This window comes from Anarhichas minor, unplaced genomic scaffold (assembly GCF_050575085.1).
Source record: "Anarhichas minor isolate MPS153535 unplaced genomic scaffold, ASM5057508v1 ptg000027l, whole genome shotgun sequence".
Classification (NCBI taxonomy): domain Eukaryota; kingdom Metazoa; phylum Chordata; class Actinopteri; order Perciformes; family Anarhichadidae; genus Anarhichas; species Anarhichas minor.
Genome location: NW_027466473.1, coordinates 13,292,454 through 13,305,644, shown reverse-complemented (window position 1 = coordinate 13,305,644; position 13,191 = coordinate 13,292,454). Strand labels below are relative to the sequence as shown.

At 41.1% G+C, this 13,191-nt stretch overlaps 1 protein-coding gene across 5 annotated transcripts in view; it reads right to left on the bottom strand.

Moving 5' to 3' along the window:
- frem2a (FRAS1 related extracellular matrix 2a) overlaps positions 1–13,191 on the bottom strand; it is a 51,682-nt gene that overhangs the window by 15,928 nt on the left and 22,563 nt on the right. For all 5 annotated transcript variants that reach the window (XM_076101913.1, XM_076101909.1, XM_076101910.1 and 2 more), the window contains exons 4-6: positions 9,032–9,262; positions 4,786–4,911; positions 3,335–3,586 (exon numbers count right to left, since the gene is read on the bottom strand). In XM_076101913.1, coding sequence (XP_075958028.1) covers positions 3,335–3,586; positions 4,786–4,911; positions 9,032–9,262 — 609 coding nt within the window. The remainder of the gene's footprint in view (positions 1–3,334; positions 3,587–4,785; positions 4,912–9,031; positions 9,263–13,191) is intronic.

Below are 13,191 nucleotides of genomic sequence, written 5' to 3'. Positions count from 1 at the left end.
GCAAGGGCATAATGTACAAACGAGCAAGAAGCTAGCAATTGTGATGCTTGGTAACTGTGGCCAACAGTAAGGCCGCCCTAATATTGAAATGAAGGACTGGGCTTCCAAGAAATACTCAAGAGTTAATCTACAATTCTACAAACTCAGCTGTGGCCATATGCACTCGACTGAGAAAGTCTGAGTGTCCTCTCTCCTTGGCAGGGCACAAGGTGATGACAACACTCACTTTGAGTCAGAGTGTGCAGCCATGTGGAGCAAGCAACACTCAGGGAGACAGGTACTGTACAGTTTAATCTGATAAAGCACTAAATCTAGCAGACACCCCTGGGTCTTTTTTTTTTTCAGTGTGCGAACGGAGAGAGAGAGAGAGAGAGAGAGAGAGAGAGAGAGAGAGAGAGAGAGAGAGAGAGAGAGTGGTGGTAGTGGAGAAATAGATGGAAGGAGAACGGTGGACTCAACTTGACTTTGACCTGGGGGAAGGAAAAATGGGGCTAGAGAGTCACACTTAGAGTTTTACAAGTGCTTTCTCACCACTTGCCTTTGATGGAGAATTTGAGGTCTAACATTAACTTAGTGTACCCACACACACACACACACACACACACACACACACACACACACACATATACACACAAACACACGTGCAGAGCAGATGCAGGCAGCCATGTACACAATTAAACACAGAGCGTCGTCGCTCTTTTTCTTTTTTCCTTGGCGAGTTGAGGTTGCATTAAAGGGTGCAGTTTGACAGCCTGGGTGCAGGTATTAGAGCGCTGTCAGATGGCGTATTATCCTCTGGGAGGATAAAAATGACACATCATCTCTCACTGGATTCGGGCTTTCACAAACACATTTTCTATTCCTTTGAACTCAGCACCACGACTGAAGTCTTCTGACAATAAACTAACAATAAGACAGTGTGTTATGTTTCTTGTTAACTAGCCCCAAGACGCCTCCATGCACACACATACACACACATTCAATTTGGCAATTGTATCCCTAAATGAGTTCTCAGTTGTAAGTCATCATTGTTTTATTCATCTCAGTCTGTCAATGGCAAGTCCTCTCTGACAGTATTATTTCTGATACAAACAATTTGTGACTAAATAAAAGGAAGACTGAGAGAAAGATTTACAGTAACACCCTCTATCCACTGGATAGAATGGCATAATTAATGTGACATAAGATGGGAAATAAAACCCACTTGAAACCATTTCAGTAAATTTCCATCACTCTATGAAACTGCATAAGAATGTCATTTCACATAATACAGAGAAGGGCTTTATCCATTTATTTGGCGCTCTCCAGGTGCTGGACAGCTCACTGGATAGCTCTCCTGTGGCGCACAGTCCCGACGAATACAGACCCAGCACCAGCATGAATATTCATAGCCTCAGACAAGCTAAATAACAACTACATAAGGCTACTGCTCGAAGAATAAATGTATTGGTGCAGTCATAAATAAAAATCAGGAGGGAGGTGGTGCGTTAAAACAGCGTTGAAACAGCTGTTTGTGGCTTACAGTTCTCAAGAGACATATCCTCCTGTAATAGTAAGCTCAGCTTTAGCCTAAATTTGTTCTTCATAGACTAAATACACTTTTAATATGCCTTTAATAGAAGTACAAGTATTTCTGCCAGCTTGCTAAGGGCAATGCAGGCTGCTTACCAACACAGCCACCAGTGGCATGTGTGTAGTAGATAATGGACTAGTTTTAACAAAGGTACAAATGGTAAAAGAAAAGTGCAGTTCTACACTTTGTGCAAGGCTACATGCACCAGCTGACCTATCTGCCGGCACCTACTTTTTGCCTATTTTCTTTTGGCCTCATGTTCTATGAAATAATTTCATCAAAGGATCTAAATTCAAAATTGAGAGCATTAATATAGCAGCAAACAACTATTTGCAATATAAAGATATAGTGGTGTAATGGCCTGAGGAGAGAATCAAGTCACCCAGTAATCCCAGCTTCTCTGTGAACTGTTGCAGGTGTTTGCACTGTTAGCACCATTAGCACTGTTAGCTTCAAGACGCTGGCTTAGCCGTGGCCATGTTGAGAGTCGTGTGGAGGCAATCCCTAAATCATAGATTTTCTCTGAATTTGTAATTTAGCACCTTTAATATTTATCTTATGTCCTTTGTAGTTATTTTGAATGACAGCTAAATATAAGAAATAATTTCCCACTACATAATATGATAAATGATCAATTCAATTTCTACTTAACAAGTTAAGAAGGGACTCAACTAGGAAGATGAAAAAATGTATTTAGGACACAGCCATGTTTACACATGAAGAGAAGAGCATTGTAGCCAGCGAAAATAAATCGTTTACACTCGGTTAGACTAGATGTCGGTCAATTGGATCTTATTCCTTTGTTAATATGTTTTCCTAATAACTCCACTTTATGATTTGCATCTCTCTAGTTTGATGCCTGACTGTAAGGACAGGACAGACATCCCTGAACCTATTTACAGGGCTTTGATCATGTAAATTCAAACCCATTTTTATAGATTGCAACCAGTACTCTCTTGTCTAGAAAAAAAAAAAAAAAAAAAAAAAAAACAACAACTTGTACAACTTGTATTGTTAAAATCTATAGCATAGCATTTAGCAAAAGAACTTGCGCAGAGACATTCAATCTTTCTAAGTCTATAAAGTAAATCAATGCATAATAGTGAGATGACGATGAGAATACCCGTCGATTGGAATAAGTATTTCCCAGCAGGCGTGTCCCTCCCCAGATAAATCCTCTACGCATTTCTCTGCCTGTCAAAAGATGGAATCTACTTTGTCCATACAATGTTGTAACAGGATGAAATCAGACCACGGAAATGTCTTCATAATATAGTCCCACTGGACTCCTGTGTGAGTCTCGAGTTTAATAAAAAATTGTCTGAATGACAGCGAGACAGGAGTTTGATTCCAAATGACTGCGTGAAGAGCCTCCGCCAGAGTGTTTCCAACATGCTTCAACAGCCAGTGAGTCTGTAAACAAGCGAGTGAGTGAACTTCTGTGATGGCAATTCACCAGAACGTCTGTGGATACCCGAACACTGTGATTACAAGCGCCTGTATGTGTCAAATGAATGCCCATCTGTGTCCCATCTATATACTGTGTGTATGCATAACCGTAGAGCCCTACACATACGCACACCAAGCAGAAATACATTTAATCATTTAACACCTTTTGCAAAGTTCACCACAACCTCTCATGCATGTGATTTGGGTACATCACATTCAAAGGGAAAAGTTTAACCAGAGACATTTCTCACTTATTATTACTTGCACGTCACTGGAAATAGAAACATGGGAAACAGCACCGGCATGCCTTACCGTCATCTATGTCTTCCAGGATATTGACTTTGGTGGTGGGGTAGTGCATTCCCAGACGCCCCCCGAGAGGCAGCGACAGTGTGACGTTGAAGCTCTCTTCTCCCTCGTACAGAGAGTCGTCGATAATCACAACGCGACAGTGCTTCTCCCTCTCACCCTTGTCGAAGCGAAGGACGCTGAAATGCTCCTCCGGACGGGAGATGTAGTCCGAGTAAGACAGAACGGTAGTGGGAATCGTCCCTGAGGCAGAACCTTCAGAGGGACCAGCAAAAGGGGAGAACGAAAGAAATTGAAAAATAATTCACATTTCAAGATTACATAACTTAAACATATAGTTTGAACTAGTTATTATTATATACAAAGTCATATTACACTGAATTTTATGTATAAAGTAGTGTGATGAAGTTTAGGACATTTAGAGGGGTTAACCATGAATAATGTAATAAGATAGATTTTCCCTTTTAGTTTCATTCAACATTCAGGCTGTGGCAATTACAGCTTGTGAAAGTTCGACCTTTAATTGCAGAAAGCATGTCAGTCAGTGTATTTCGCTTTAATGTCAGAATACAATGGGAACAGACTAACCCCACAGGTTTTCTCAAAATGAAACCTGTGGTGTAGCATTTTGACATTTGACAACAAGTGCCTTCATTAGGCTAATTAGTGTATGCATTATCCTTCATTTCTCTAAATGAATGACAAGGGATTTAACTGCATGAGGAGAACATACAGGCAAACATCTGTGTATTTCCACACACTGTCAGACGACCTCACCGGCTGCAACTAAGTAACTGAAAGTAATTTGAATTCTCACAAAGAGAGTGGTCCTGTTTCCGAGGTTATATGGAAGCCTGTTAATAGTTTGAATAAACTACTGTAAAGCACCGGCTAACAGCTCATTTACATACAGTACAGATGGGCTTATGCTGCAACTTTCCATTTGTGAGAATGCAAATGCAGAGTGACTTCCAGTGTGTTGGCTGTGTTTTAAACACATTTCATTGGCACTGTCAAATGGGAAAAAGAGCGACAGGTGCACTCCATCATACAAAAGGGACACTATCATCACAATAACATATTATGGAGACGCAATTTAAAAGGGACATTTCTGATGCAAATGTGAACAAGATTGCTAACTACTATCATTCTGAAATTGATGTTTTTACTGTGAGCAGTATACCAAAACAGAAATTAAATTTAACATATTACTGTTGCTGTTATGATTATGCATGATAATCTGTGTAACATAAAATACGTTCAATACTGTTTCAGCTATACCTCAAACACTATAATTATCTATGTAAATACTAAACGTGTGGTCGGAAAAATATCTATTGAGCCTGAAATACAACATTCACCATCTAACATGAGTCTGAGCAGAAAGCCGGCAGGCAGGCGAGGTACACCAAGGGTAAAAGGGTTAGATGAGGTGAAAAAAGGCTAGTCTATACCCTGCTGCGTGTAGCAGACCACCATGAGCTCCTGGCTGATGTCTCCACTGCGGTGTACCGGGATGAAAAGCTCTCCAACATCTTCCTCCACGGTGCTGATCTGCTCAGGGAAGAACACAGTCGACTCTGTTCGGAGGAGGAAAGAGAACGAGTAGAGGGAGTCAGAGGAAAAAAAAGGGCAATGATATGTATAACAATCTGCCAAAATTCACAGTGCATTAGGCCATCAAGGACTGATGCGGGCTTTTGTTCTGGCTCTGCATTAGTGAGCTGCAGCTGACATTTTATTATTCAGATCTATTGAAGTGGTAGTCCTGCAGTGTGCTTATTCATATTCAAAAATAACTCTCCATCACAGTTTTCGGTTTGACGCAACCAGAGGTACACTCTTCAAAGAGACCCCTCTGGAAGTTTTTCTTACTGCCTGGTGTGTCACAGTAGACAATTACACATGCAAGCCTCTCAGTTCATCCCGCAGAGGGGAATCAGCTGGGAGTTTTGACACATCGACTCCTCTATACACAGAGGGGTCAGCATCTGTTTTTATTCTTTTTCTCTTGTTCTCCACTCCTCTCTCCATCGCCGAGAAGAGTTGGTGATTGAGAGAGAGACTTAGAGCCAGTGAAAGCATCATCTATCAAAGCAGAGAACTTACTGGCATTATAGAAACAATAAACGCTGGAGCTTTTTTCCACAGACGCACAGGGACCAATAAAAAAAAAACGAGCAGAGTGGACGGAGCTTCAGCTCGTCCCAGATCTTCTTGTGACTCCCCCTACCCCTTTCTCTGCGAGTGTGTGAATGAATGAGTGAATGAATGATGGTATAGCTTCAAGACACTTTGCTGGTTTGCTTGTATAACACAAACTTGCATTAAAATGGGAAGGGCTGGAGTGTGACAAATCAGCGAAAGAAGAAATGTAGATGTTTATTTCAACACCCAGCTTAAAAAGAGATCAACACCTGAGATGACTCTTTGGGATGAAGTCATCAACATAAGACAATCTTACGCACCGCAGGAAGCCAAAAATGTCTCTTCTCTTATGGTAACTCTCCTCAAATCGTTCGCTCTCCTCTCAATCTTCTCCCCTGTCCTCCATTTCTCCTTTCTATCGTTGCCCACAATCTGTCACTCCCTGGGGGGTACAGGGACGCATAGCAGGGGATTAGGGTCCACTGTTTACCTATTACACACACACACACACACACACACACACACACCGCTTTACCCTGACTTTCTTCTCTCTTCACACGCTGCACACCTCTTCTCCTCACAGTTCTTTCACAGTTCACCTCCCACTTCGCTCTTCTAGTGCCTCTAAATACCACCAAAGTATTAGAAAAGCTAAGTTTCAGCCAAGTGGGTTAAGTTCACCTCCTGGTGGAAAACAAACAGCCATTCAGAAACATTCATGCGGTGAAATAAAAAAAATAAAAAAATGCTTTTACAGAGGATGTTAAAATAATAAACATCTGCACCTGATCTTGCTATCGTCTTGCCAAAATCTTAAAAAATATAATCTGTTTGTTTTTTATTCCTACACCTAGAACTTCTCCATTATTGATCATTTCATGAATATTCTATTGGTGCATGGATATTTTCTTTGTTTCTACGGTCTGATTTATTGTTTTGCACATTTTACTCTCCACCAGTTTTTAAGACTGTGTATGCCCATAAGCTTAACGCCTAAAATGTAACTGTAAATGCGTCACAAAACAGCCTTTTGAGACCTACAGTTGATAGCACTACGTGACTAAACACTGCACAACACCATGACACTGTTCATAGCAGCAAACTCACAATGCAGTCCCTCGCTTGATGTGTCCTGTATTAGTCAAGAGATTGTACATCCTAACGGAGACAAAGCTCTAATAATTACACAAGGATGTGCTTGGCTACAGCTGGCCTTGCCATCTCAGACAAAAAAAAAATAATTACAAAGCAGAAAACAATTTTTCATCATTTAGTGGAATGACCTTGGTGTGAAATGCAGTGGAGTACCAGCTCTACTGATATATGGCAGCCCTGCTATATAGAGGAAGCAAGAAAGATATGTAGCAAGATGCTGGTATTGCTTGCAGCAAACAGCAGGCTGCCACATTCATCTTCAGTCAGCACTGGATTATATATGAAGAAAGTCCCAAAGTTTTGCAGGATGAAGGCTATCGCACCCTGTAATTAAAACGATTTGTGTCTGCTGCAGCACTGGAAGCGGGTGCACCACAGGCAACCGCACTAGAGGACAATTATTAATCAAAGTGGCAACAGGCGAATATAGGAGGGTGGCGAAGGGTACGCATTCTTACAACTAAAACAAAAAGAAACTAGCAAAAACAAAAAGCTCTTGCCTTCATGCAGAGAAACAGAGACTGTCCGTGCTGTAAGAACAAACTCAGCTTGTTAAGGTCTCCTTAATTTTGGAACACTTTTGGTTAAAGCTTAGCGATCTTCTCGCCTACTCTAAAGCTATTAGCCTAGCTGACATATCCTCTGGGGGGGGGGGGGGGGGGGGGGGGGGTCACGAGCTAACCAGAAGACACGACAAAGCCAGTTTTCATCATTAGAGAAAGAAGCTGGAGTACAGCTAATGCCACAGGCATAGCTGGAGGTTCACTGGCCCATTAGAGTACAGAGTGGCACATCTCTGTCACATTAGACAATCCCCGGAGATGACAGAAAACAAACCAGCCCCTGCCCTCCACACACAACATAATTAACCCACAGGGGAGGATGGATTGAGGAGGAAGAATGTGAGTGAGGGAACAAGAAGACAAATGAGAGAGAGAGAGAATGATGACAGCAGCTGTTGTGCGACACTGTAATGGAAGCCTCAGTGTTTCCGTCTTTGTTGCACATCTATAATTACTTAAAAGTTGCACTGAGCAGAGGCGTACATACAACCGACTGTAAAGCGGCAGAATAGTAAATCTGACTTTGATGGAGCAGAGTAGCCAGAGTGTGTTTGTCACACTATCCAATATCCCATTAGCATTTCAGTTTGCAGGCTAAGATACAAATTGCAGTGAAAATTGCAGATTACAACCAATTTAAGTGAAAAAGCGACAGACTGAAGTTTTGTGTGTTTATGTGTGTGTGTGTGTGTGTGTGTGTCTGTGTGTGTCTGTGTGTGTGTGTGTGTGTGTGTGTGTGTGTGTGTGTGTGTGTGTGTGTTATTTGATGTGGAGCAACTGATCTTGAAGATAGAAAGATGAGATAGATAATAATCATCTGTTATGAGGACACTTTGTTGAGTCATCTGTAATTGCCTTTCTATATAGAGAGACACTTTTTCTCATTAGGGTTTGACCAAAGTTGACCATCGCAAAACAGCAATTTCAAATTTGGCCGGCAACCATTGGTTTGGCCTGATGGCAATGGACAAATAAATAAGCTCTAATCATACTGCTTATTTGTATCATTGTGTGTTTTAGGAATAAGCATTCTACTCAGTATTTCCGTTGAGTGAAAAAACACAGCACAATCATTTTCCCTCCAACAAATCCCCACTGGATGTCATGTGCCTCCTCATTCCCTGTGGAGAGATTCGACATGACTCTATATCTACAGCAGACAGTGCTTATGTTGACAATTCTTCATTCTGTGTGTGCCAAGTTTTGACTGATGCGTCACACAACAAATGTGATATATACGGTACAGGGTTGTGCTTTGTAACAAGAATACTTGTGTGGCGTGCATAATAACTGTCCGAAACTTCACTGTGTCTGTTGTATTGGCCTGTTCAGATGCATAAGGCAAACACCTCTGCTTTGGATATTCTATGAATACTCCATACCGTCATCGAGGAAGTTTTATTCAAATTTTTAGTAATGGATATCCCATGGAATAGGGATACTAAACTGAATAAAGACATATATATATATATATTAAGGAAAATACAGATTAAATCAATATTGTTTTTTATGCAATATAATTCTTTATAATCTTTTTAAGTTTCATATATGAACCCCATAAAAAAACTTGGCATCTCTGTTATAGAGGGATGTTGCCAACACCTAATATTCTGCATCTGTATTCAGTAGCTAGAAAGTGTTACTGCCAGTATAGAAAGGAGAGTATTCAGACTAAATGTGCAAAATGAATGAATACATTTCAGCTTTTACAGTCTATTGTGATTGAAATGTCGAGAAAAATAACCTCCAATATATTTTCCCTGCCAAAGAATATACAATGGTCTAAGCCTAAAACTATATATGAGTGTGCTGAGTGCAGGATATAAGGACTGACCATCACTAGGATCCAGGATCTCAACTGTTGCTGTGTCAGGGAACTCCATCACCCCCATCACCGGCTCCGATAGCAGAATCTGGAAGGTCTCCGCCTGCTCGTACTTCCCATCAGCCAGTATCCGAACCCGCCACGTGGCTCTGGTCTGTCCCGGGTTGAACTGGACCTGCCTCTGGGACTTGCCCTTGAAATCCTCATCCTTCTTCGCGCCACCATCCTGGGTGCCAATGCCTGAAGGAGAGAGAAAGTGATTGATGTAAAAAAGGAAAAGGAAAGGGGAGGAGGTCAGATGAGTAAAACAAATAAGACAGACAGGAAGAAGTAAAGATAAAACAAAGAAATCGACCATTAAAGGGTGACAGGAGGGAGAGAGAAGCAGATGAAAAACAGATTAAATATTCACACCCTTTAATGTTGTTCAGAGAGGGGTGTGAGAAAAGAGCGTGCTATTTTTCTTCACTGATCACTTACAGAGCCTCAGGAATGTGTGAAATGAATTTGTGACTGAAGCGTTTAAATAAGCATCTTCCACCTTGCCGAGATGGATTAGCTACCGTGATCTTTTCCCGAGGGTTAGGTATTCATGCAAGTGTGTGTGTGTGTATGTGTCTCCTTCTCTCTTCAAATGTCTCTTATTTCATTTATAATAGGGTTTTAATGTAAATTCACTTCACAACGATCCATCTCACATTCATGCTCATCAATACACCGTCTTCAAAGTAGCACAGATTACTTGTACTACTGAGTTTCACATCAAATGCACATCAAGGAAACCAAGGTGCCATAATACATACAATTATGTATTACATTTGGAAATATGCCCTTCATGTTCCTTTGTCTACATTCAAAGAGTCTCATGAGAACAAGGTGAGCAGAGCAACGACATGTTGATGCACGTGCCAGTAAATTAAAAAAAGGATTCTTTTTCAGACACAAAGAAAAAAGGTGACAAACACAGATGAGACTGGATACATGAGATCATACACACAGTGAGATCTGTGCTGTGAGCATTGTATGCAAAATCTAAGCTGAGAATAATCATACACACAGGAGTACACACTTTAACACAGTCACACTGATTCATGTTTCTGTAACTGTGAGGACTTTCAGTAATTATATGCATTCACAAACCCCCAACTCAATTATCGAAAAATGGGACTGAAAGCCTAAATATTGCTATGAATGGTTTGTGGTGTTAAGCCTTGCTTTTCTGGGTTCATTTTTTTTTTTTTTTGCCAAGAGTAACTGACTGAATATACTGCAGAGTAAACGGAGTGTATGGGCGGGGGGTTTTACCACATGTACATTTTTATACCATCCACCAAAACATCAATAGTCCAGCAAATACTTTCACTCTCACTGTTTTGGACCAATTTCATTGTGCAGCGAAACCCACGTTTTTCCCTGATGGTCACCAGAGACAACCATAATGAAATGAAGCGCTATAGCTCACATCTTACCTGGTCTGTACACAGCAGCTCTTTACATATCATTTTTGGAGAGGCATTGTTATCGCTCAAATTGCTTTGCTTCTCTGCTTTTTCTCAACAGGGAAAGCTGATGATGCTGCTATTGATCACCGCTGTTGCACTAATGCACCACCAATCTACTCCTCTGGGGGCTGTTGAAAGTCTTTCTGGGATAACCAAGACACGACTTGTAAGTTCAATCAGGCCAACTCGTGATTCACTGGTTCACTTCCTGGGTGCTCCTCTTGTATTAGCGTGAGCTGGGTCAAGTTTCGTACAGCTTGATCAAAAACAAATTCAATCTTATATTCTGTTTTTAGGTTTATTTAGTAACATCTGCCTCTTGGGACTACAGGTGAAAAATAGCCTTTTGGCTAACTCTGGCGCATTTACAGAAATGTTTTTATTAATGTGCACTGTCCCTTATCAAATAAACCAATAAATAAATAAGCACAGCTGCATTTTGAATCAAAACTTATTCCATTTAACATTATGGACCATCAAAGAGTAGAGTCAAAATGCCACTGATACAGTACATGACTAAGCTTAAACCCAAGTCATGTTTCTCACCTGACCTTAAACTGAAATAAAAAGGTAGAAGTTTTGCTACACATGCAAGTTTTGATTCAAATAATTCATCCTCTGGGAAACATACGTATGTGTTTTGGGATTTCTCTTGCAGAGATGTACTTTTTAGCTTGCTTGTGGTGCTAGAGAAAAGGTCAGCCGGGTAACTGAAAGGATAGAGCAATAGCATGACCACCGACAGCATATTTCATGGCGATCTGTGGAGAAATGTTTAGATATCTGGCAGTGGACAAGAGAGACGTACTAACCAAGAAACATTGCACTTGTTCCATGCTGGATTACAAAACTTTGGAAAGGGACACAATCGCACCAGAGTCCTTGTTTGAAAGCCACAGCGGTGACGGAGTAGAGGCAATTCATAGTGGGTTTCTAAACTGTAGCATTCCAGAGATACAACTTTCTAACTTTACATGGAGTCTCTGCAGTTCTACGCTAAGTCCATTCAAATAAATTCAATATTGTAACGTTCCAACCTATAAACCATTAATATCAACTTTTTGATTTTCAGTGATGGTTGATTCGGTGACAACGGCATTCATTTGTTTAATACAGAACCCAGAATTACAATCAGCATGACGCGTGTATGGACCACTTGTGGTGGCCAACTCGTCTTGTGCAGCAACAAGTGTAACTCCGCCACTAACAACGAAGATTACTATATAGAAAGGCAATTACAGATGACTCAACAAAGTGTCCTCATAACAGATGATTATTATCTATCTCATCTTTCTATCTTCAAGATCAGTTGCTCCACATCAAATAACACACACACACACACACACACACAAAAAAAAAGAGAGGCAGTGTTGATCTCAAAAGGGTGGCGCCACATTGAGCCACCCTTGCTGGCCTCCCCGTAGGGGAGAGATAAGCGTTGCCTGATGTCGCACTGGGGTTCCTTCTCAGCAGGTGGAGATATACCCACCAGAGGGCTTTTGATCTCTTTGGTGCTGTTCCTCAGAGCTACAGTCAGCGTGTGTTGTGTCTCAATAACACACACACACACACACACACAAGGAGTTGCTCACAAACACGAACAATCTCTGTTTATATCTGCAAACTTTCCTTTCTTTTGCTCTGCATTGAGTTTGTTTCACTATTGGAAGCAAATACTGCAAAAAAGCTGAGTTTGGCTGAATGTGAATTTAAAAAAGTCATTATGAAGAATACGATTGCAGGTACCTTCATGCTCATTATACGATTACGCCCTGTTAACAATCCTACATGTATGTCTCAGAGCAAGGACAGACCAGAATAGGACAGACTTCAAGGAGTGAGCTTTGACTTATGTGAAAAATAAAAAAAGAAGAATGAGAATTCAATTCCATCATGTTCCCACACGGGGTTCCTCATATTACTTATAAAGGAAAGAAGATAGGACGAAAAGAGGAAAGGAAAGAACAGGGGAGGAAAGAGGATCAGAGGATGAGGGCTTTGAGGGTGGAGGGTTTTATGATGGGAACAGAGCAAGAAAACAAAGACAAAGATGGAGAAGAACCAGCGGAGACACACTGCAATAGGTAACAACCACAGAAGCTGTGGGAAAATAGAAAACAGAGCAAGAACAGAAAGCGAATGCGCGCTGCGCTAGAGAAGGTAGATATAAGACGATTAACAAAGGAAGAGTAGGTGGAGGAAGAGTATAAGACAGCCTGTGGCATAGACCCAGGGCTATAACGCAGTGAGGGGGGGGGGAGGAAGAAAATACATTTGATGAGGAAAAGCAGGTTAGAAGCAAAAGGACCAAACACTCTCTGTGGTGCAATGAGGTGAGGAGAGATTATGGATGAAAAGAACAGAAGGTAAGAAAGGTTAAGTGGGTGGACAAGTCAGTAGGACTGTGTCACAGGAGACAGGGAAATGTGACAGAACTCAATTCAAGACCAGACACAGCAGGTAGGGAAGAGAGCAAACACCCATGAAGAACTAAGCTGAAAGTTGATGCTTTAGTTGTTTTTCTGTTTTTTTTATAAGAAGTGACAAAGTGAGCCATAAGATTAAAAACAGTGTTAGAAGAATCCAATCTGATCCCGATGCTCTTGTTCAGCCCCGTTCTGTCTGAGCTCTGCTTTGCGGGGGCATCTTTGATCCTTCATCTTGTCT